Source organism: Dermochelys coriacea, chromosome 4 (genome assembly GCF_009764565.3).
Source record: "Dermochelys coriacea isolate rDerCor1 chromosome 4, rDerCor1.pri.v4, whole genome shotgun sequence".
Taxonomy (NCBI): domain Eukaryota; kingdom Metazoa; phylum Chordata; order Testudines; family Dermochelyidae; genus Dermochelys; species Dermochelys coriacea.
In genome coordinates, this window is record NC_050071.1 from 145198112 (window position 1) to 145223962 (window position 25851).

At 50.9% G+C, this 25851-nt stretch overlaps 1 protein-coding gene across 1 annotated transcript in view; it reads right to left on the reverse strand.

Annotated features, from left to right (window-relative positions):
* Positions 1-19658, reverse strand: part of LOC119855310 (retinol dehydrogenase 13-like) — a 46434-nt gene extending 26776 nt beyond the window's left edge. The window contains exon 1 of the mRNA XM_038401086.2: positions 19391-19658. Coding sequence (XP_038257014.1) covers positions 19391-19547 — 157 coding nt within the window. The 5' untranslated portion in view covers positions 19548-19658. The remainder of the gene's footprint in view (positions 1-19390) is intronic.
* Between the last annotated feature and the right edge of the window lie 6193 nt (positions 19659-25851).

Genomic DNA, 25851 nt, shown 5'->3' on the forward strand with positions numbered 1-25851 from the left:
GGGTCACCTCTCTCTTCGGAGCCCATCACCTATCAAACAGCACCTTGGAGATCATCACCAGCAGCGGTCACGGGGAATCATGGAGTTCAGGGTGATCTGTGCCCCGCATTCACCAGTTATCCATGGTGCCTCTTGGCTTGTTGCCCATGTCTCCCTAATTGGCTGGTAATCATTGTTCACTGCAGTGCCAACGAGAATGCCTCCCAAGCCCCTGACCACAGTCGACCATGCTCTGTGGTTCACTCCAACCCCCGAGACTCCAGGAGAGGCAAGAAGCAGGCCCAGCCACACCGAAGATTCCTGTCAAATATCTGGAATTTGCCAAGGTGTTTGACAAACTGAAGTCAGACCCTCACCACCCCACCGCCATTACAACTGCCCTATTGAACTCAGCCCGGGAACAGAGGTCCCCTTCGGATGCATTTTCGCTCTCTCTGAGCCACAGCTCCAAGCCCCCTGGGAATAGCTAGAGAAAAACTTGCAGAAGGACTTTAACCTTGGTGCCTCTATATTCTTGGTAACCAAGAAGGATGGTTCTCTCCAACCCTGCATCGAAGACCTGTCACTAAATCAAATCACAGAATGCAATCAGTATCTCCATCCCCTTATTAAAGAGTTCCTGCAGAGATTCCTCTTCATAAACGTACTCCTGGGTGGAGCAGATAGCGTTGTCAGAATCAGCGAGAAGATGAGCCCGAGCGCACTCTGAGCGAAGCATGGCCATTTTAAATATTTGATCATGCTGTTTGGCCGCTGTAATGCCCCCACTACCTTCCAGCATTTTACAAATGACATCGTTAGGAACATCCTTGATCAGTTCATGGTCATCTAGGGGACGTTCTCATCTTCTCTGCAAATCAAGAGCTCTGTGACTGCTATGTATGTATCATTCCAGATAGACTTTGTCAGAACTAACTCTGTGCCAAGCCCGAAACGTGTGAATTTGACAAGGACACAGTGGAGTTCCTAGGTTACATCATTTCCCCAGCAGAACTAACCCTGGAACCCAAAGAATAGCAGCAACCACAGAGTGGAAGGCACCCTCTAATGTGCTGGGGGTTCAGCAATTCTTGGGCTTTGCAAACCTTTCCTGGCAATTAACAGAACAAGGAGTAACAGTCTCAAGTTGCTGTGGGGGAGGTTTAGGTTTAGGTTGGATATTAGGAAACACTAGGAGGGTGGTGAAGCACTGGAATGGGTTACCATCCTTTTTAAGGCCCGGCTTGACAAAGCCCTGGCTGGGATGATTTAGTTGGGGATTGGTCCTGCTTTGAGCAGGGGGTTGGACTAGATACCTCCTGAGGTCCCTTCCAACCCTGATATTCTATGAATCTATGAATTCATTAAGGGGTTTGTTATGCTGCACTCCATATGTATTATGGAAATATCCTGATGAGTGTGAATATAATGTAACTGGAATATGCTTCATGCAAAAGGTCTCTTGTAAAATATCATTACAAAGATTGGTTTCAGAGTAGCAGCCGTGTTAGTCTGTATTCGCAAAAAGAAAAGGAGTACTTGTGGCACCTTAGAGACTAACAAATTTATTTGAGCATAAGCTTTCGTGAGCTATAGCTCATTTCATCAGATGCATTCAGTGAAAAAGATTACAAAGATTATAATCTACTGAGTGTGTTCACCCTATTTGTTTGCATGTTTCACTCTTGTCTCTGAAGGTAGAAATATAAAGTATAACTCTGAAGTACGATTGTAATTATGCAAAGTGTGGGCCATTGGTGGTGGTTTAGAATCTTGATGGCTCCCATTGACTAGGACACTTGGTTGTAAATGACTCTGTTTACTTGCAAGCCTTCCTGTGTTCCTGTAAGACAGCCCAGAAAGAATGGAGATTGGGGGTCTCACAGGACATGTGATCAGGTCACATGATGCTGAAATCCATCTTAAATCTGGTACATTTCCATTTAGAAGGATGGGTGGGGACCCAGAGAGACAAAAGATTCCCAAAGCTATAAAAGGGGGTGCAACAGAACAAAGAGGGCTGACAGTCATGAGAAATCCCTTAGTTACCACCTGAGCTGTAACTAACAAGGACTGTACCAGGGGAAAGGATTGGGCCCAGACTAGGAAGGAGTCTAGTCTGTGAAAGAAGCTTATTGGAACTAGGCAGTCGCCTAGGGCACCAAGTGTTTGGGGGTGCCAAAAAGCGGTGCCCTGGCTCGGCAGGGAGAACCTGGCTTTCGGAGGCACCGGAGAGCCAGAGCGTCAGCTTGTGGGGGCGGCGAGCCCCAGCTATGGAGGAGTCAGTGTGGTGCGGGGGGGAGCATCCCTGCAAAGGTAGCGGCACCGCTAGCAGGGAGCAGCTGTGCCCCCCGCCCCTTCTGCCCAGGCTGCAGCCTGGCACCCACCCTGGGGTTCCTGCAGGCTGCAGCAGATGCATATTGGCAGCTGCCCCCATGCACCCCCGGCTCCTCCCTTGCTGCGCTTGGGCTCTGCGGCTCCCGGGAGTGTGAGCCACCGCTGCCCCTCCGGCTCACATGCCCAGGAGCTGCAGAGCCTGACCGTGGCAAGGTTAGCCGCGGGGTGCATGGGGGTCGGCACATAAATGCATATTTAGGGTTCTTCAATAACTTGATATCCCATCACATTGCATTTTTGGCCTTTTGTGTTTGAAAAACAGATTCTGTGATCACCATTGAAAATCTTGGTTACATTCCAGAACAATGGCACAGAATTCAGAAGAAGCCATGCCTAGATTATAGTTTATCACGCAAGATGGGAATATTCTTCAGATTTCAGATAAAAAAAGACCAGTTACATGATTGAGGAGTAAATATAAAGTATTTTAATATGTTTATAGAAAGTGAGTTTGTTTATACTTGGACCATCACATCTTAAAAACAGTCTCGTTTTACTAACTTTAATATTGTTAAAAATTCACAAAGAAAGAAAATGATTCTGAAAGTTGAGGATGAAAAAAACACCTTTTTTTTTTTTGCCCTTTTCTGCCTTTGGAGGTTCTGTTCCTTAAATATTTGCAGGCATATTTTGAAAGTCAATTGAAAAACAATGAACTCATATCAACTAAGCCACCAAGTAGTCAGGTTTCCAGAGGATGGGGAGAGAGAAAGACATTTTTTATCTCAGAGATAAAGAGCCTATATTTTCATGAAAGTTAGACGAGCAATGAACTGAGTGGGATTTGTCAACTGCAAAGTTGAGTCTTGGTAGGCTATGCCAAGTGACTTTATTTATTAATTTAGATTAATTCTAAAAGAAACACCCCACAGCGGTATGCACCTATGCATTTTTGTTGTTTGTTGTTGTTTGCCTATGCACTTGTTATACCCTGTCTTTAGACTGTAAATGCCTGGGGACTATCATTTACTATGTATCAATTTAGCTCCTAGCACAATGGGGCCCCAACTTGGCTGACACCTCTGGTAATACAAATCTTTAAGATTAATATTTTTAAAACACAGCGCCCTGGGAATTGTTCTCCAGAACTCTATCCAGAGCAGTAGCATTTCTCCAGCCCCCATGCTACCGGCACGGAAGCATGTGAGTCACTTTAAACAGAGCAGGACGGCTCACATGGTTGAAGTTAGGCCAGTGCTTTGGTGCTGTATTGTCTAATCATCAGTTAGTAGATGTAATGGCATGTGACGTGCTCTTTAACTATAAATTGACAGATTTGGGTTGTCCTGCACCCTAGGACCCATAGGATGTGGTTGCAAGTGGTCCTGCTTCAGGGACTCACTCTGGGGACCCTTGGTGCACAAATTCCCTCAAAAGGTGCTGGGCTTCAGACTTGGTCATGTTCCCCTTACACCTTTCTCCACAGTGCTTCCAAATATGGTAGCGTGTCCTCTAGGGATGGTGAGCCCTGCACATGCCCTATCCCTGCTCGCTGGAGTTCTTGGGAGGCAACATGCCTAGTCCATTGAAAATGAGGCATGGGGTGTCATGTTGGCCCAAGGAGATGTCTATTTCAGAGCTAGCTCTTCTAGATGTTCCTCTGAGGTGCCTTGCAAGGGAGGAGAATTTGTGTGTTGCAGGAATTTGGAGGAAAAGCTGGGAATCGAACATGGATCTGCTCGCTCCCAGACATGTGACTCACACACAAGACCTTCCTTCTTCGCAGCATGTGTGATTTATAAGAGAAAAAGATTTATAACCCAATAATAAAATATCCCCTCTGCCCTTGTATTGTATGATTCTATTCATTACTGATCATTAAGAAATATCTTTTTAATAATCAAGAGGTAACAGGTGCAATTAGAGCTATAAAGGCTCGTTGGGATTTCCCCTCAATGAACCGATGTGTGGGGATGGGGATGGGGCGCGCAAGGTGGAAATTTTGCCTAGGGCACAAAATATCCTTGCACCGGCCCTGATTCCTCACCAGACCCTTGTGCCCCCGACACACCCGCTCAGAGAGCCTCAGGTGCTCTGGGAAATGTGAAATGAGTGGGAGCGATGCAGAAACAGGGGGTTGTTCCAATGGCACTGCCTGGGTGACTCTGAGAAAGACACTTCATCTACTTTGGACCTCAGTTTCCCATCTGTACAATGATGATAACAGCCTTGCCCTCCTCATGGGGGTTGAATCTATTAATGGTTGTGAGGCTCAGATTCCTCAGTGAGGAGGGCATTTACATTGGAGAGGGGTCAGAGAAGAGCCATAAGAATGATTAAATGATTAGAAAACCTGCCTATAGTGACAGACTCAAAGAGCTCAAAGAGAAGGTTAAGGGGTGACTTAATCACAGTCGGTAGGTACCTGCATGGAGAGAGGTTAATAAGACTGGGACGTTTTCAGCTTGGGAAAGAGGCAACTACGGGGGGATATGATCGAGGTCTATAAAATCATGACGGGTGTGGAGAAAGTAAATAAGGACGTTTTATTTACTCCTTCTCATAACACAAGAACCAGGGGTCACCCAATGATATTAATAGGCAGAGGGTTTAAAAAAGAACTAAAGGAAGTATTTCTTCACACAATGCACAGTCAACCTATGGAACTCCTTGCCAGAGGATGTTGTGAAGGCCAAAACCCTAACAGAGTTCAAAAAAGAACTAGGTAAGTTCATGGAGGATAGGTCCATCAATGGCTATCATAGGCACTGACTCCGTGGGTGCTCTGGGGCTGGAGCACCCACTGGCAGTTCCCCCCCACCCCAGCTCACCTCCGCTCCACCTCCCCTGAGCATGCTGCGTCCCGCTTCTCCCCCCTCCCTCCAAGCGCTTGCCCCCGTGAAACAGCTGTTTTGCGCAGCAAGAGCTAGAAGGGAGGCGGGAGGAGCGGGAATGTGGCGCATACAGGGGAGGAGGAGGGGAAAAGGCGGGGCTGGGGCGGAGATTTGGGGAAGGGGTCCAACAGGGGCAGGGAGGGGGCGGAGTTGGGGCTGGGACTTTGGGGAAGGGGTTGGAATGGGGGTGGGAGGGGGCGGGGCAGGGGTGGAGACGGGGCAGAGCTGGGGGTGGGGAGGGGAGGGGACTCAAGCCATCCCTCTGTTTGCCAGACACTGGGAACGGGCGACAGGGGATGGATTCCTCGGTGATGCCCTGTTCTGCTCATTCCCTCTGGGGCACCTGGCCTTGGCCGCTGGCGGAAGACAGGACACTGGGCTAGATGGACCCTTGGTCCGAGTCAGTCTGGCTGTTGTTGTGTAATGGATATTTCATAACGGGCTCTTCAGTCAGCAGAGGAAGGTCGAACACAATAAAATGCCCGGGAGTTGAAACTAGACAAATTCAGACTGGAAATAAGGTGTAAATTTTTAACAGTGAGTGTAATTACCCACTGGAATAATATACCAAGGTGGGCTGTGGATTCTCCATCATTGGCGATTTTTAAACCAAGTTTGTCGGTTTTTCTGAAAGCTCTGCTCCAGGAATTATTTTGGGGCAGGTCTATGGTCTGTGCCATACAGGAAGTCAAACAAGATGATCACAGTGGTCCCTTCTGGCTTTGTAATCTAGAACTCTAAGAAATCAATAATGACATCAAATGAACAGGATGCACCCAACAAGAGACCAGACCGAAGTCCAGTTCAGCTTGGATGGGGGGTGTGGGGGTGGAGACAGTGAGCAATGGATCCTGGGACAGCAGGGCGGTGGCAGGTCATTTCCAGACTGTCTAATGGGAATTAGAAACTGTAGAAAGGGGTTTTGTAGGAAAAGTGTAGTAGTAGGATTTTATGTTTGTGTGACGAAGCGGGACTGTTCTTAATGTTTCCTCTGAATATTGTGGGGGTGCCTCAGTTTCCCCTATGCAGAACTTAAGTATCTAGGGGTGGGATAAGGGGGTATGATCGTTGCAGAGCCCTACAGGGCAGGTGTGTGCAGGGGTCTGGACACAGAGAATGGCCGACACCCTGTTTCCTGGCACCTGATGGCCTGGGCCCTTCCCCCCTGCAAGGTGAGAGCTAAAGGGTTGGAGAACAAAGGAATCAGGTGCCCTCCTGGCCCAGAAAGGGACAAAGCCTGGGGGGGGGCTAGAGAGAGTTTCAGTTTGGGGTTGGTTGGGGATGAGGAGTGAAGTGCAGACGTGGTTGTCTGGCTCACTGCCCCCCAAAATGGACCCAGCTGAGGGGTCCTGTTCTCTGCACCTACAAGCTCTGTGTTAGACCATGTTCCTGTCGTCTAATAAACCTCCGTTTTACTGGCTGGCTGAGAGTCATGTCTGACTGCGGAGTTGGGGGGCAGGACCCTCTGGCTTCCCCAGGACTCCGCCTGGGCGGACTCGCTGTGGGAAGCGCATGGAGGGGCAGAGGATGCTGGATGCTCCGAGGTCAGACCCAGGAAGGGGGGAGCCGGGTGAGCTGTGTGTCCTGCAGACAGGCTGCTCCCAGAGAGGAGACTCCCCAGAGTCCTGCCTGGCTTCGTAGGGAGCAGATCCAGAGCATCGCCCGGGGACTCCGTGACAGTTTGTATTTTGTATAATTTAGAATGAAGGATAAAGAATAATAAGATAATAATGTAGCATGTGTAAAATGTATTGGGGTATGATCTGACCATGTCCTGCCAGCCACCCTTTCTGAATAGCAGGAAGGAACGGCCTAATGGGCCATTGGTAGAGATGCATCAGCTGGAATCTCTTTGTGTCTGGGCTGATTTCAAGGCAGTAACAGACCTTAGCGGATCACCACTTTGTTGTAGGCTTAGCATTTTAAAATAAGTAAAGGAATGCCATGATTGTTTTTCTTCTGCATTTGTGAAGGCCATCACTATCAGAGGAGAGCAGACTGACGACTCTAAAGATGAGACAGGCACCTATCAATGGGGACAAGAGAGTGGTGATAAAGGATGAGAAGGACAATTTAAGAAAACAAGCACTCGTCAAACAACAATTGATTACAGCATCATGGAGCATAGAATCATAGAATCATAGAATATCAGGGTTGGAAGGGACCCCAGAAGGTCATCTAGTCCAACCCCCTGCTCAAAGCAGGACCAAGTCCCAGTTAAATCATCCCAGCCAGGGCTTTGTCAAGCCTGACCTTAAAAACCTCTAAGGAAGGAGATTCTACCACCTCCCTAGGTAACGCATTCCAGTGTTTCACCACCCTCTTAGTGAAAAAGTTTTTCCTAATATCCAATCTAAACCTCCCCCATTGCAACTTGAGACCATTACTCCTCGTTCTGTCATCTGCTACCATTGAGAACAGTCTAGAGCCATCCTCTTTGAAACCCCCTTTCAGGTAGTTGAAAGCAGCTATCAAAACCCCCCTCATTCTTCTCTTCTGCAGACTAAACAATCCCAGCTCCCTCAGCCTCTCCTCATAAGTCATGTGCTCTAGACCCCTAATCATTTTCGTTGCCCTTCGTTGTACTCTTTCCAATTTATCCACATCCTTCCTGTAGTGTGGGGCCCAAAACTGGACACAGTACTCCAGATGAGGCCTCACCAGTGTCGAATAGAGGGGAACGATCACGTCCCTCGATCTGCTCGCTATGCCCCTACTTATACATCCCAAAATGCCATTGGCCTTCTTGGCAACAAGGGCACACTGCTGACTCATATCCAGCTTCTCGTCCACTGTCACCCCTAGGTCCTTTTCCGCAGAACTGCTGCCGAGCCATTCGGTCCCTAGTCTGTAGCGGTGCATTGGATTCTTCCATCCTAAGTGCAGGACCCTGCACTTATCCTTATTGAACCTCATTAGATTTCTTTTGGCCCAATCCTCCAATTTGTCTAGGTCCTTCTGTATCCTATCCCTCCCCTCCAGCGTATCTACCACTCCTCCCAGTTTAGTATCATCCGCAAATTTGCTGAGAGTGCAATCCACACCATCCTCCAGATCATTTATGAAGATATTGAACAAAACGGGCCCCAGGACCGACCCCTGGGGCACTCCACTTGACACCGGCTGCCAACTAGACATGGAGCCATTGATCACTACCCGTTGAGCCCGACAATCTAGCCAGCTTTCTACCCACCTTATAGTGCATTCATCCAGCCCATACTTCCTTAACTTGCTGACAAGAATGCTGTGGGAGACCGTGTCAAAAGCTTTGCTAAAGTCAAGAAACAATACATCCACTGCTTTCCCTTCATCCACAGAACCAGTAATCTCATCATAAAAGGCGATTAGATTAGTCAGGCATGACCTTCCCTTGGTGAATCCATGCTGACTGTTCCTGATCACTTTCCTCTCCTCTAAGTGTTTCAGGATTGATTCTTTGAGGACCTGCTCCATGATTTTTCCAGGGACTGAGGTGAGGCTGACCGGCCTGTAGTTCCCAGGATCCTCCTTCTTCCCTTTTTTAAAGATGGGCACTACATTAGCCTTTTTCCAGTCATCCGGGACTTCCCCCGTTCGCCACGAGTTTTCAAAGATAATGGCCAAGGGCTCTGCAATCACAGCCGCCAATTCCTTCAGCACTCTCGGATGCAATTCGTCCGGCCCCATGGACTTGTGCACGTCCAGCTTTTCTAAATAGTCCCTAACCACCTCTATCTCTACAGAGGGCTGGCCATCTCTTCCCCATTTTGTGTTGCCCAGCACAGCAGTCTGGGAGCTGACCTTGTTAGTGAAAACAGAAGCAAAAAAAGCATTGAGTACATTAGCTTTTTCCACATCCTCTGTCACTAGCTTGCCTCCCTCATTCAGTAAGGGGCCCACACTTTCCTTGGCTTTCTTCTTGTTGCCAACATACCTGAAGAAACCCTTCTTGTTACTCTTGACATCTCTTGCTAGCTGCAGCTCCAGGTGCGATTTGGCCCTCCTGATATCTTTCCTACATGCCCGAGCAATATTTTTATACTCTTCCCTGGTCATATGTCCAACCTTCCACTTCTTGTAAGCTTCTTTTTTATGTTTAAGATCCGCTAGGATTTCACCATTAAGCCAAGCTGGTCGCCTGCCATATTTACTATTCTTTCGACTCATCGGGATGGTTTGTCCCTGTAACCTCAACAGGGATTCCTTGAAATACAGCCAGCACTCCTGGACGCAAAACTCATTGGTCCCAAGGAAGGAAAATCACTATACCAACTGGGGGCCTTGCCATGAAACTTTGGGTTTGTCCTGCCAAGACTTCCCTGGAGCATCATGTCATGACCGACGGAACCCGGCTCCTTCCTACCCGTGATCAACCTAGCTGGCCACTAGATTGATCCAGACTCTGGACTGGTAACTAGATCATCAACTGGCAGGACAGTGTGTGTGGTGTGACTGAATGCATATGCTAATTGCTGTATCTTCAGTAAACACAGTGTATTGCCTTTTCTCCTGAAAAAAGGTCCTGTGTGCTTCTTATTTCTACACTACAAAGTTACGTCAACTTAAGTTACGCAGACGTACAGCCACTGCTGTAATAAAACCACTGTCGCATGCCCACACTATGCTCTTGTGTCAGCAGAGTGCACCACACTAGCAGCTCTTGCATTGACACAGGGAGCAGTGCACTGCGGGTAGCTATCCCACCGGCCCTAGGGTGGTTTGGGAAGAGTTTGCAATGCCTCATGGGGCAGGCATAGCATCAGATGATGAAGGTTTCTCAGTCCCATTGTTCCATGAGCAGCCTACTAGATTGCCAGCCGCTTTTCAACTGCCCTGGTAACCTGCAGCCCAGCCATCTCTGTCAGGAAGCCTGGACCCTGCACTGTGCTCAGTACTGTGCTGTGCGTTATCAGCACAAGGCTAGGAGGAGCCCAAGGGGAGGCTATCCAGCTGGAGATGCCTTGACCAAGCATATTAACCCTGAGCCACAGGAGTGTGTGTTGCTGCAGTGTGCAGAGCCTGGCATTGTTTGTTTGCACCGAGCCAGGAACCTTGTAACGATCGCTGTGTGCGCCCAAAAAGCAACACATTGTACGTCACTCTTTCCACCAGCCCTCTGTAACATCTCCGAACCGACATCACTGAACAGTAGAAGGAGAAATGTGGGGGGGAGCGTGTGTGTGCGTGTGACAGAGAGACGGTGTGTGTTGGGGGAGTAAGTGTGTCGGCATGCTGTCTCTTTAAATTCAGCCAGCAGCAACCAAGCCTGAGGTAGAAGCTAGTGCACAGACAGCTAGTGTCCCCCCGCCCCCTCACCTCGTCCCAGCAGCGACTGGTAAACAGGGGCACCCTGCAATCAGCTCCTGCCCTCCCCAGCTCTGCACAGCCCAAACGTCTCTCCCCCTCCGGGCCACAGCAGCCCGTCCTGCTCGATCGACTTTGCTGCAAAAAGCTCCCTGCCTCTTGGCAAAGTGTCTTGGTTTTGTCGGCCAGGCAGAAGAGTTTTGTTGGTGGGAGGAGCATTGTAGCGTGTATACCTCCACGGCTTTGTCGGCAAAAGCTGCCTTTTGTTCACAGACCTCTGCAGTGCAAGGCAAGGCCTAAGCCGAATGGAGAGCTCTCCGCCGGCGGCTCAGAGCTCTTCCTTAGAGAAGGACAGTGAAGCAGCTGCGTCAGTGCTGCGGTTTATGGGTAGAACTATCCTCAGACACGTTCCAAGGGCCTCAGAGACAAGCCAAGCTGACACCTCAGCCAGGTGTAAACAGTCCAAAGGGGCTGAATAGCTATTCACTGGTCGGAAAAGGGACACGGGCAAAAAAAATCTACATTTTAAAAAGAAACAGCAGGGGTGCCCATCCCCACTGACTTTGTCTCCTGAACCTCAGCTGGAGATGTCTCTCAAAGAAGGGAAAGAACTATAAGAAGGGAGGACAGACAGCCTCAATCATTGCTCCCTTTCTCTCTTCCCACAGCACCTGAAGACCAAAAGCAGCAGCATCAGACAGGGGGAGGGATTCTGGCTGCACAAAGACCTGCTGTAACACATGCTGAATTGACTCTCATTGTGAAGTTAGGCATTAGCTGCATTTCACTTTTATTTTCCTCATAAGCTGTCACATGGGGCAGACCTCATTGCCAGACCGGCGCCTCCTCCTGGCCATGCTGGGGATTAGCTCGAGGCCGATGCCCATGTCCGCAGTCTGCACACTGGCACTCTGTTTCTGCTCCCGCCTCACCTCACAGAGCCTCAGCTGCTCTGTCCAAGGGACTTACTGTTCTCAGCCCTCCCACAGGGCATCCCTCTCCTGTCTTGCTCCTTTCAACAGGAAACAAACATTTCCTTTTGTGATGTTGCACTCTATATGATTTTATGAAAATATGCTAATGAGTGTGAATATAATGTAACTGGAATGTGCTTCATGCAAAAGGTCTCTTTTAAGGTATCATTACAAAGCTTATAATCTACTGAGTGTGGTCATCCTATTTGTATAAATGTATCGTTCTTGTATCTGAAACTAGAAATATGAAATATAACTCTGACGGCCTACTGTCATTATGCAAAATGTGGGCCATTAATGGTTTGGAATCTTGATGGTTCCCATTAACCAGGACAATTGACTGTAGATGGCTCTGTTTACTTGTAAGTCTTCCTGTATACCTGTGTGCTGGCAAGTGGGTAATGAAGTCTTACAGTGACATGTGATCTTGTCACCTGAACTGGAATCCATCTTTAATCTGGTGCTTTTCCATTTAGAAGGAGGGGTGGGAACCCAGAGGGACAAAGGATTCCCACCTTGTGCAAAAGATATAAAAGGGGGTGGAACAGAACAAAGGGGGCTGCAGTCATGAGAAATCCCCTAATTACCACCTGAGCTGGAACAAGGGCTGTATCAGGGGAAAAGATTGGGCCCAGACCAGGAAGGAGTCTAGCCTGTGACAGGTTTCAGAGTAGCAGCTGTGTTAGTCTGTATCCGCAAAAAGAACAGGAATACTTGTGGCACCTTAGAGACTAACAAATTTATTAGAGCACACTTGAACTCTCGTGAGCGACAGCTCACTTCTTCAGATGCATATCAGAGCTGTAGCTCACAAAAGCTTATGCTCAAATAAATGTTAGTCTCTAAGGTGTCACAAGTACTCCTTTTCTTTTTGCAGTCTGTGAAAGCAACGTATTGAAATATCTCTGAGGGTGAGATTTTATCTGTATTCAGTTTTATTACTGTATTAGGTTTAGATTTGCGTGTTTTAGAATCATAGAATCATAGAATCATAGAATATCAGGGTTGGAAGGGACCCCAGAAGGTCATCTAGTCCAACCCCCTGCTCAAAGCAGGACCAAGTCCCAGTTAAATCATCCCAGCCAGGGCTTTGTCAAGCCTGACCTTAAAAACCTCTAAGGAAGGAGATTCTACCACCTCCCTAGGTAACGCATTCCAGTGTTTCACCACCCTCTTAGTGAAAAAGTTTTTCCTAATATCCAATCTAAACCTCCCCCATTGCAACTTGAGACCATTACTCCTCGTTCTGTCATCTGCTACCATTGAGAACAGTCTAGAGCCATCCTCTTTGAAACCCCCTTTCAGGTAGTTGAAAGCAGCTATCAAATCCCCCCTCATTCTTCTCTTCTGCAGACTAAACAATCCCAGCTCCCTCAGCCTCTCCTCATAAGTCATGTGCTCTAGACCCCTAATCATTTTCGTTGCCCTTCGTTGTACTCTTTCCAATTTATCCACATCCTTCCTGTAGTGTGGGGCCCAAAACTGGACACAGTACTCCAGATGAGGCCTCACCAGTGTCGAATAGAGGGGAACGATCACGTCCCTCGATCTGCTCGCTATGCCCCTACTTATACATCCCAAAATGCCATTGGCCTTCTTGGCAACAAGGGCACACTGCTGACTCATATCCAGCTTCTCGTCCACTGTCACCCCTAGGTCCTTTTCCGCAGAACTGCTGCCGAGCCATTCGGTCCCTAGTCTGTAGCGGTGCATTGGATTCTTCCATCCTAAGTGCAGGACCCTGCATTTATCCTTATTGAACCTCATTAGATTTCTTTTGGCCCAATCCTCCAATTTGTCTAGGTCCTTCTGTATCCTATCCCTCCCCTCCAGCGTATCTACCACTCCTCCCAGTTTAGTATCATCCGCAAATTTGCTGAGAGTGCAATCCACACCATCCTCCAGATCATTTATGAAGATATTGAACAAAACGGGCCCCAGGACCGACCCCTGGGGCACTCCACTTGACACCGGCTGCCAACTAGACATGGAGCCATTGATCACTACCCGTTGAGCCCGACAATCTAGCCAGCTTTCTACCCACCTTATAGTGCATTCATCCAGCCCATACTTCCTTAACTTGCTGACAAGAATGCTGTGGGAGACCGTGTCAAAAGCTTTGCTAAAGTCAAGAAACAATACATCCACTGCTTTCCCTTCATCCACAGAACCAGTAATCTCATCATAAAAGGCGATTAGATTAGTCAGGCATGACCTTCCCTTGGTGAATCCATGCTGACTGTTCCTGATCACTTTCCTCTCCTCTAAGTGCTTCAGGATTGATTCTTTGAGGACCTGCTCCATGATTTTTCCAGGGACTGAGGTGAGGCTGACTGGCCTGTAGTTCCCAGGATCCTCCTTCTTCCCTTTTTTAAAGATGGGCACTACATTAGCCTTTTTCCAGTCATCCGGGACTTCCCCCGTTCGCCACGAGTTTTCAAAGATAATGGCCAAGGGCTCTGCAATCACAGCCGCCAATTCCTTCAGCACTCTCGGATGCAATTCGTCCGACCCCATGGACTTGTGCACGTCCAGCTTTTCTAAATAGTCCCTAACCACCTCTATCTCTACAGAGGGCTGGCCATCTCTTCCCCATTTTGTGTTGCCCAGCACAGCAGTCTGGGAGCTGACCTTGTTAGTGAAAACAGAGGCAAAAAAAGCATTGAGTACATTAGCTTTTTCCACATCCTCTGTCACTAGCTTGCCTCCCTCATTCAGTAAGGGGCCCACACTTTCCTTGGCTTTCTTCTTGTTGCCAACATACCTGAAGAAACCCTTCTTGTTACTCTTGACATCTCTTGCTAGCTGCAGCTCCAGGTGCGATTTGGCCCTCCTGATATCTTTCCTACATGCCCGAGCAATATTTTTATACTCTTCCCTGGTCATATGTCCAACCTTCCACTTCTTGTAAGCTTCTTTTTTATGTTTAAGATCCGCTAGGATTTCACCATTAAGCCAAGCTGGTCGCCTGCCATATTTACTATTCTTTCGACTCATCGGGATGGTTTGTCCCTGTAACCTCAACAGGGATTCCTTGAAATACAGCCAGCTCTCCTGGACTCCCTTCCCTTTCATGTTAGTCCCCCAGGGGATCCTGGCCATCTTTCCCTGAGGGAGTCAAAGTCTGCTTTCCTGAAGTCCAGGGTCCGTATCCTGCTGCTTACCTTTCTTCCCTACCTTTTCCCTACCTTTTCTTTTCTTTTGCTTGGTAATTCACTTTGTTCTGTCTGTTACTACTTGGAACCACTTAAATCCTACTTTTTGTATTTAATAAAAATCATTTTACTTAATTAACACAGAATATGTATTCTGGCGGGGGGGGAAGGGGCAAACACTGTGCATCTCTCTATCAGTGTTCTAGAGGGCGAACAATTTATGAGTTTACCCTGTATAAGCTTTATACAGAGTAAAACGGATTTATTTGGGGTTTGGATTCCATTGGGAGTTGGGTATTGAGTGCTGGAGACAGAAACACTTCTTAAGCTGTTTTCAGTTAAAGCCTGCAGGTTTTGGGGGACGTGGTTCAGACCTGGGTCTGTGTTTGCAGCAAGCATGAGCATCTGGCACCACCAGGCAGGGCACTGAAGTCCCAAGCTGCCAGGGAAAACAGGCTCAGAGGTAGTCCCAGCACATCAGGTGGCAGTCCCAAGGGGGTTTCTGGGATCCAACCCATCACACCTTTCTGGCATACCAGGTGTCTCTGGAACTCGCGATAAGTACTGCTGCTGCACTATAATGTCCAGCAAGTTCTCCTGCAGGTACCAGTTCACCTCCTACCATCTGTGCTGATTTTCTAGCACCTGCCTCAGCAGGGCCTGGATCCACTCTGGCTGCTTGTCTCTCCCCTTCTTTGGGGGTGACAAGTCTGGGGTCCAGCCTGGGAAGGTTTTGCTGCCCTCTTCAAAGAGTGTCTCTGCCCAAGGCAACTCCGTAGTCTTCTCTTCCTACCACACCTCAGGGTTGCCTGTCTTGTGCCACACTCTCCCCTTCCGTCAGGGGTGACCGTGCAATATAATCTCTTTCTGTTCCCTTTCCTCTGGGCCAACTATCTCATGCAATCCTTTACCCGGTGCTCAGTTCCCCACACCATCCCCTCTGGGCAACTGAATGCCTGTGTTCTCCTCCACCTTGTCACAGGACGCAGCCCTCAGCACCAGACTGGCAGCCCCTCCTGGCAATGCTGGGCATTAGCTCCAGGGTGACGCCCATGGTCTGCACACCAGCACTCTGTCTCTGCTCCCGCCTATAGCTCCTCTCTCAGTTCCCAGGATCGCAGCATCCTCTTCTCAACTCAGGTCCCCATCTGAGTTGTCATCTGTGTTTCCCCTTCTGAGTGAGATACCTCTGTCAAACAGTCCAGCCACTTCCCCAGTGGCAAGTGGAGGGGGACCTAGGCCTGTTGTCAGACACCACCGGTGTGGTGCTCTGCTCTTGTTTGATGATGATAACAGTCAGCTGCATGCGTGTGTTCCCTCTGTGTGCTGCCCCAGCTCTGCGCAGATAGCTGGCACAGCAGACCCCGAGAGAAGCTCCAATGACCACAGACTCTGATAAGGTATGAAGGCACCCGGACAGGTTTATTGTCAAATGAATCACAATAATAGTTTCCCGCAGACCCTACAGGACATACTACGAATGCGTGCCCCCGACAGTGGACACAACTCAGTCAGTGGCAGGACACTCCACTGCCCCTTAGGCAAAGACATACATTCAGGGATGTATTCTTATACCCAGGTGCAAACAAGTTACACATCACTCCTGACGCATTGAAGTACACCCCCTCTACGCATTAGGGTGCTGCCTCTCCCAAATCAACTCTACCACATTACCTTCCTGCCCCTGTCCTTAGGATAGGTCAGCCTCTTCCTGTTATCTGGTACTACCACATTCCCCACAGAGCGTTCGGTACCATCTTGGCACATGGTCCCATAACTAGTGCCCAGGACCTTGTTGGGATGTGTATTTTTACAACATCAGCCCTCTTCTTGCCAGATTCTGGGAGCAGGGCCTGCCTCTGGCTCACAGCTTAACTTTGCTTTATGTTAGCAAAGTCTTGACCATTACTTTAGTTCAGGTCTTAGGCCTCATACCTGGCCACCAATGCAAGAGTTTATGTTTCAGGGCCTCATCTTACAACAGGGCCACCCACTACTCCGGGTCCCAGCCCGGGGACCCTGTAGCTAGCAGCCTCCAGCTGCGCCTCAAATTCCTTTCACTGCTGCTATGTCTCCCTGGGCCCCTTCCCATGGCCACAGCACCTTCTTTGCCCTCACCTAAGGGAGCTCAGTGCTCAGTCCCAGGGCCAGCCACTGCCCTGTCCAAGGGGCTTACCATTCTTAGCCCTTCGGGGACACAGTCCTTAATCCCCAGGCTCCCAGCAGCCACTGACCCTGCTGTGCCCTGCAGCTCCCTTTTCTATAGACCAGCTGGGCCTGATTGGCTGTTCCTCACACCCCTCTCCTACTGGCTGCTTTCTACGCAGCCTCCCTAGTGCTCTGTTAACCCCTTGCAGGTCAGTGTGGGGCAGATGCTCCACCACATAACCAATTCAGACTTCTATGTCTCTTTACTTGTATTCTCGTAAATTTATCCTTGTGTAGCTAATAAACATGTTTTATCTAAACCAGTATGTTTGAACTGATGTGTTTGGGAAACTCCATTTGGGATGTTTCAGAGTAGCAGCCGTGTTAATCTGTATTCGCAAAAAGAAAAGGGGGACTTGTGGCACCTTAGAGACTAACAAATTTATTTGAGCATAAGCTTTCGTGAGCTACCGCTCACTAATTTGTTAGTCTCTAAGGTGCCACAAGTACTCCTTTTCCATTTGGGATGACAGGGTTGGTACATATCATTTTCCCTGATGAACTGATGGTGTTTCTAGGAGCTCGTGTTGTGCAGGAGAGGGCTGGGTAGTACCAGACACACGTTGCTGGGGGTGTCTGTGCCTGGGCAGTTGCTGGTGTCGCTCTGTAGTGTAATGTAAGAGTGGCTGCCTGAAGCTGCAGACACTCTAACGGGGAGTAACTCACATGCTGTTCGTCAGTCCAGATTGCCCCAGGCAGCGGGTGCGATCCTTGTGGAGCATCCCTGTTCCAGTCAGAGAGCAGGTTTCTGGGGCTCACTTGTGTCAACTGGGAAGAGGTTAAAGCTAAACCCCAAGAAGCCTCGCTCGTCACCCCAATCAGCACATTCCCTGGGGCTCAGCACCGGCTTGGCTGCCTGGCTTAAAGCCTGGCTGCAGTTAGAGCAGGACCCCCTCCCATGCACTCAGGGCCTTGGTGGTGGGGCTGGAGCGTTGCTAACAGCCATGCCTCCCTCCGTGGAGTTCAGAGCCCTGTGCAGGCACTGCTGGGCTAGGCTGTGGCCTTGCAAGACAATCATTAACCGCAGGGAAAGCCGAGCAAAGGTATTAACACATTGATGCCTGGAGGGGTGGGGTGGCGGAAATCAGCAAATAGCTTCCCTTCTGGTGGCATCGGGGCTCTGACGCTAACGTCAGGCTGGAGAGGAGCCAGGGAAATTGAGAATTACAGAGGATTGGAACAGGCAGCTAAGGGCTGAGAGGCCCCCCAGCCCTCTGTGAGCCATCCAGCCCTTCACCCCCAGCCCCCTGTGAGCCGTCCAGCCCTTCCCCACCTGCCATAGCCTTCTGTGAGCCATCCAGCCCTTCCCCCCACAAGCCCTCTGTGAGCCATCCAGCCCTTCTCCCGCCCTCCCCTCCAGCCGTTCAGCTCTTCCCCCCCAAACTCCCTGTGAGCCATCCAGCCCTTCCTCCCCAGCCCTCTGTGAGTCATCCAGCCCTTCCCCACCCACCATAGCCTTCTGTGAGCCGTCCAACCCTTCCCCCGGGCCAAAGCCACAGTATGAACCAGCTGCACTCCCCTCCTGAGATCAGCCCTGGCCTGCTCACCAGCCCCACTGCACCCTCCTTCCTCTGAAACTCCACCTGCCAGGAGAGGAAGTTCTCCCAGGCTGTGCTCAGGCAGGCAGGGCCCTGTGGGGACTGGAGGCAGAAGCAGCCCCTGCATGCTCATGTATGTCCACACACATGCACACGCATGCACACGCACTCACAGGCACCACACCCATCCACATGCATGCACACACACCCACACGCATCCACACGCGCCACACACATCCACACGCATGCACCCCCCCCCACATGCACCACACAGATCATCATGCATGCACGCACACCCACACGTGCCCCACACATCCACATGCATGCACGCACACCCATACGTGCCCCACACATCCATGCATTCACGCACACCCACACGTGCCCCACATATCCACACGCATACATGCACATCCACATGCATCCACATACATCCATGCACACCCACATGTGCCACACACATCCACATGCATGCACGCACACCCACACAGGCCACATGCATCCACACCCATCCACACGCATGCCCTCCCTGCACTGTTTATTTACATTTCCCTTTTAAGTGACTGATCCCCCCCCAAGCTGGATCCCCACCTTCACCTCACACGGCATTGCTGCATTAATCCGTCCCTTAGTAAGGCTGTAATACCCCCTCCCTGCCAGGCTCACGCTGGCAGGGGTAGGGCTCCCGTTTCCTTTCTGTGAGCGCAGCCATGAGAGGGCACCACGCACACTCCCCCAGGCGGGGCGTGTGTCTGGCTGGTCTCCCCCTCCCCACAGGCCATGGGGAGCAGGGCTTTGGAGTCGCAAGGCAGGGGACCCCCAGCCACCTTCTTCCCCCTCCCTGCCTGAGGGCTGGCTGGGCTGGCCCCGTTCCACTGTGGACAGGGTGTGCCAGGGGAGAGGGACGTATGGAGGGGCTGGCGCCTCCAGCTACTACCAGCGACCAGCGCCAAGCGCCGGCCGGCCCCCCGCCCCGCTGCCCCCACGGCAGCAGCCCTGCCCCAGGTGGCTGGGGCCAGACTCACCGCAGCTGGCTCCGGTGACAATGGCCGTCTTGCCCGTCAGGTCAGTGGGAGACACGCGGGGGTGCCAGGAGCCCTTTCTCCTGACTCGGAGGAGCAGGGCCAGCACCAGCACACACGTAGCCCAGCCCAGGTGGCTGCTGAAGCAGGAGATCTCCATAGCAGGCTGCAAACCTCAACTCCTCTGGGATGATCAGCGTGGGGAGTTCCCAGGGAGGCTGGCACCGGGAGCAGGGACCCCGCCCACCCGCCGCACCACCGGCGGCCCCCCACACTCAGCCTGCGCCGCCAGCCCCCTCGGGGTCTGAGCTTGTCACCCCCCCAGAGGAGTGTCGGCTGCCACGCAGGGAGGGGCAAAGGACAGGCTGGGACAGCAGCTGAGCACACACTACCTGGCGGCAGCGCCTGCCCACACAAGCCTCCCCCCTGTGATAATCCCCCACAGTGAGGGGCCCGTGGTGTCCCTGTGGGCTCGATTCCCGGCTGGGCCAACTCCCGTGCCCCTGTTGGGGAGCCACAGGGCCCCCAACACTTCCCCCCGGGGCGAGCCCTCCGTCGGGGAGCCACGGAGCCCGGCCCTTCCCTTCGGGGCAATTCCCAGCCGGCTCCACCCCCGTCGGGGAGCCACGGAGCCCGGCCCTTCCCTTCGGGGCAATTCCCAGCCGGCTCCACCCCCGTCGGGGAGCCACGGAGCCCGGCCCTTCCCTTCGGGGCAATTCCCGGACAGATCCACCTGGGTTGGGGAGCCACGGAGCCCGGCCCTTCCTTTCGGGGCAATTCCCGGCCGGCTCCACCCCTGTCGGGGAGCCACGGAGCCCGGCCCTTCCCTTCGGGGCAATTCCCGGACAGATCCACCTGGGTTGGGGAGCCACGGAGCCCGGCCCTTCCCTTCGGGGCAATTCCCGGCCGGCTCCACCCCCGTCGGGGAGCCACGGAGCCCAGCCCTTCCCTTCGGGGCAATTCCCAGCCGGCTCCACCCCCGTCGGGGAGCCACGGAGCCCAGCCCTTCCCTTCGGGGCAATTCCCAGCCGGCTCCACCCCCGTCGGGGAGCCACGGAGCCCAGCCCTTCCCTTCGGGGCAATTCCCAGCCGGCTCCACCCCCGTCGGGGAGCCACGGAGCCCAGCCCTTCCCCCCGGAACAATTCCCCTCCGGCTCAACCCCTGTCGGGGAGCCACGGAGCCCAGCCCTTCCCTTCGGGGCAATTCCCGGACAGATCCACCTGGGTTGGGGAGCCACGGAGCCCAGCCCTTCCCTTCGGGGCAATTCCCAGCCGGCTCCACCCCCGTCGGGGAGCCATGGAGCCCGGCCCTTCCCTTCGGGGCAATTCCCGGACGGATCCACCCCATGGGGGAGCCAGAGGGACCCCAGCCCTCCCCCCGCCCCTGGGGCAATTCCCAGCCAGCTCAACCCCCATCGGGGCCCCCGGCCCTTCCCCAGCAGGCATCCATCTGGCCTGGTCTCCTGACTCTGACAGCAGTCAGTCCCAGCCCTTCAGTGTGTGACTCTTTTGCCAGGTGGAGTCGGCCGCATCAAGGGTCAGGTTCAATCTCCAGGGGCCCCCTCTTAACCATACAACACAGAACCGGCTCCGTTACAGGCTGCCCATGACCCCTGCGCTCAATAAGAAAGTGATCTGTAGCCCAACGCCAGCCGACTGCAATCAGCAGACAGCTGTGTTCAGAAGGGAATACCTAGGCAGCACACGTGGGTTTAAGCAAATACGGCCTGGTCCTGAAGCCTGGTCCTGAAGCCTTGTCCCCCAGCTCATCACTAGGTGCCAGGGGAGAGCTCACTCACACCCTGCTTTCGCAGCGAAGGGAGAAAAACCCATAACGGACAATTCCAGACTAAGCTGCGAGTCATAGGTGAGGTGACCCTCTGGAGCTTTGGGGCTGCCCCATGCCAGCCTCAGCCCACCATCCCAGACAGGGGGGATGAATGCAGGACACCGTGGTGGGAGCATGTGATTCAGAACCAGGCCTGCTGGGGGTGGGGCGGGGAGGGCAGCCTGAGCTCAGCCCGGGGTGGGGCCCTCCTTTCCAGTGCAGGACTCTCTACCACCCTTTCTGCAGTGCAGATCTGGCCACGGCAAATCAATTCACACACCAGGGATTTCCTCAGCTATTCCTTCCTGAACAGCCAGCTGGGGCAACAAGACCCCCTCAGGATCTGAGATCCGCCAAGCATGGACAGGAGGGTTTAGATGACCATGGAGACCTTTCTCGCTTCCTAGATCAAACCAAGCGAGAGTGATGGGAAGAAACGGGTTCAGAATTCGCAAAAAGAAAAGGAGTACTTGTGGCACCTTAGAGACTAACAAATTTATTAGAGCATAAGCTTTTGTGAGCTACAGCTCACTTCATCGGATGCATTGAAGTGAGCTGTAGCTCACAAAAGCTTATGCTCTAATAAATTTGTTAGTCTCTAAGGTGCCACAAGTACTCCTTTTCTTTTTGTGAATACAGACTAACACGGCTGCTACTCTGAGACCTGGGTTCAGAATTGAATTTCAAGCATTCCGGTTGCAAAGCCTGGCAAACTACGCAGCCGTGCGATGTCAGTGGAAGTCTGGGCAAGAGGGAGTACCCAGACACACCCACTTCCCAAGGGAGCAGTGGGGCCAAAAATATGTAACTGGCTTCAAGACAGAGCTAGAGAAGTTTATGGATGGGGCTGGTATGAGGAGATAATGGCATGTAGCTGATCCGTAACTGCTAGCAGCAAATATCTCGTATGGCCAGAGATGGGACACTCGATGAGGAGGGCTCTGTTACTACAGAGAATTCTTTCCTAGGTGTCTGGCTGGTGGGTCTTGCTGAAATGCTCAGGGTCCAACCGACCATCATATTTGGGGTCAAGAAGGAATTTTCCTCTGGGTCAGATTAACAGAGACCCAGGAGGTCTTTTGCCTTCCTTTGCAGCATGGGGCACAGGTCACTTGCAGGTTTGAACTAGTGTAAATGGTGGATTCTCTGTAACCCAAAGTTTTTAACTCATGATCTGAGGACTTCAGTAACTCAGCCAGAGGTCAGGGGTCTGTTACAGGAGTGGGTGGGTGAGGTTCTGTGGCCTGTGATGTGCAGGAGGTCAGACTAGATCATGATGGTACCTTCTGGCTGCAAAGTCTGTGAGTCCACAATTGCCCCTGTCTAGCAACCACACACCATACAACAGAACCACTAACCCAGAAACCTATCCTTGCAACAAAGCCCATTGCCAACTCTGTCCACATATCTATCAGGGGACACCATCATAGGGCCTAATCACATCAGCCACACTATCAGAGGCTCGTTCACCTGCGCATCTACCAATGTGATATATGCCATCATGTGCCAGCAATGCCCCTCTGCCATGTACATTGGTCAAACTGGACAGTCTCTACGTAAAAGAATAAATGGACACAAATCAGAAGTCAAGAATTCTAACATTCAAAAACCAGTTGGAGAACACTTCAACCTCTCCGGTCACTCGATTACAGATCTAAAAGTGCAAAAAGAAAAGGAGTACTTGTGGCACCTTAGAGACTAACAAATTTATTAAGAGCATAAGCTTTTGTGAGCTACAGCTCACTTCATCGGATGCATTTGGTGGAAAAAATGCATCCGATGAAGTGAGCTGTAGCTCACGAAAGCTTATGCTCAAATAAATTTGTTAGTCTCTAAGGTGCCACAAGTACTCCTTTTCTTTTTGCGAATGCAGACTAACATGGCTGCTACTCTGAAACATGGGGAAATAGTTTTATTTTGTGTAATGAGTCATCCATTCCCAGTCTCTATTCAAGCCTAAGTTAATTGTATCTAGTTTGCACATTAATTCCAATTCAGCAGTCTCTCGTTGGAGTCTGGTTTTGAAGTTTTTTTTGTTGAAGGATAGCCATTCTTAGGTCTGTAATCGAGTGACCAGAGAGATTGAAATGTTCTCCAACTGGTTTTTGATTGTTATAATTCTTGACGTCTGATTTGTGTCCATTCATTCTTTTACGTAGAGACTGTCCAGTTTGACCAATGTACATGGCAGAGGGGCATTGCTGGCACATGATGGCATATATCACATTGGTAGATGTGCAGGTGAACGAGCCTCTGATAGTGTGGCTGATGTGATTAGGCCCTATGATGATGTACCCTGAATAGATATGTGGACAGAGTTGGCAACGGGCTTTGTTGCAAGGATAGGTTCCTGGGTTAGTGGTTCTGTTGTGTGGTGTGTGGTTGCCGGTGAGTATTTGCTTCAGGTTGGGGGGCTGTCTGTAAGCAAGGACTGGCCTGTCTCCCACGATCTGTGAGAGTGATGGGTCGTTCTTCAGGATAGGTTGTAGATCCTTGATGATGCGTTGGAGAGGTTTAGTTGGGGGCTAAAGGTGATGGCTAGTGGCATTCTGTTATTTTCTTTGTTGGGCCTGTCCTGTAGTAGGTGACTTCTGGGTACTCTTCTGGCTCTGTCAATCTGTTTCTTCACTTCAGCAGGTGGGTATTGTAGTTGTAGGAATGCATGATAGAGATCTTGTAGGTGTTTTTCTCTGTCTGAGGGGTTGGAGCAAATGCGGTTATATCATAGAGCTTGGCTGTAGACAATGGATCGTGTGGTATGATCTGGATGAAAGCTAGAGGCATGTAGGTAGGAATAGCGGTCAGTAGGTTTCCGATATAGGGTGGTGTTTATGTGACCATCACGTATTAGCACCGTAGTGTCCAGGAAGTGGATCTCTTGTGTGGACTGGTCCAGGCTGAGGTTGATGGTGGGATGGAAATTGTTGAAATCATGGTGGAATTCCTCAAGGGCTTCTTTTCCATGGGTCCAGATGATGAAGATGTCATCAATGTAGCACAAGTAGAGTAGGGGCATTAGGGGACGAGAGCTGAGGAAGCGCTGTTCTAAGTCAGCCATAAAAATGTTGGCATACTGTGGGGCCATGCGGGTACCCATTGCAGTGCCGCTGATTTGAAGGTGTACATTGTCACCAAATGTGAAATAGTTATGGGTGAGGACAAAGTCACAAAGTTCTGCCACCAGGTTAGCTGTGACATTATCGGGGATACTGTTCCTGACGGCTTGTAGTCCATCTTTGTGCGGAATGTTGGTGTAGAGGGCTTCTACATCCATAGTGGCTAGGATGGTGTTTTTAGGAAGATCACCAATGGATTGTAGTTTCCTCAGGAAGTCAGTGGTGTCTCGAAGATAGCTGGGAGTGCTGGTAACGAAGGGCCTGAGGAGGGAGTCTACATAGCCAGACAATCCTGCTGTCAGGGTGCCAATGCCTGAGATGATGGGGCGTCCAGGATTTCCAGTTTTATGGATCTTGGGTAGCAGATAGAATACCCCTGCTCGGGGTTCTAGGGGTGTGTCTGTGCGGATTTGTTCTTGTGCTTTTTCAGGGAGTTTCTTGAGCAAATGCTGTACTTTCTTTTGGTAACTCTCAGAGGGATCAGAGGGTAATGGCTTGTAGAAAGTGGTGCTGGAGAGCTGCCTAGTAGCCTCTTGTTCATATTCCACCCTATTCATGATGACGACAGCACCTCCTTTGTCAGCCTTTTTGATTATGATGTCAGAGTTGTTTCTGAGGCTGTGGATGGCATTGTGTTCTGCACGGCTGAGGTTATGAGGCAAGAGATGCTGCTTTTCCACAATTTCAGCCCGTGCACGTCGGCGGAAGCACTCTGTGTAGAAGTCCAGTCTGCTGTTTCGACCTTCAGGAGGAGTTTACCCAGAATCCTTCTTTTTGTAGTGTTGGTAGGAAGGTCTCTGTGGGTTAATATGTTGGTCAGAGGTGTGTTGGAAATATTTCTTGAGTCGGAGACGTTGAAAATAGGATTCTAGGTCACCACAGAACAGATTTGTGTCCATTTATTCTTTTGCTTAGAAACTGTCCGGTTTGGCCAATGTACATGGCAGAGGAGCATTGCTGGCACATATCACATTGGTAGATGTGCAGGTGAACGAGCCCTGGTAGATCAGGCTGAAGCCTCTGAGGGAATTGAAAAACATAATTGCGTCCCAGGCATGGTAAAAAAGAAATTAAACTTGGAGCAGGGCAGAGCACCTGCAAATCATAGTCATGGCGAATCACTAATTAAGAGCCTGAGACAGAAGTTGGGCATTGCCACTCGGCAGGTGGCAGCCATTACAGCGGGTGAAGGGAGAGAAGGTTGTATGTACGGCACCCCCAACCACAAGGAAAACACCCCATGGGGTGATTATAAAGAGGAAACGAACCAGAAGGGGTGGAGGCTAGTTGAGGAGCCCACCCTCCTTGCTAAACAGGAGTGGGACAAAGCCGGCGCCCATGGGAAAGGATGGTTCAGCGAGGAAACAGGATCGTGCCCAAACAAGCAGGCAGGCAACAGATAAAGAGATTGGAAAACAGATTGGGAGCCCCGAGGGGCATAGTAAGAGGAGTAAGGGAAGGAGTAAGTACAGGCATGGGGATTTCAGAGCCCTGGGACAATACTTGGAATGGTGAAATCT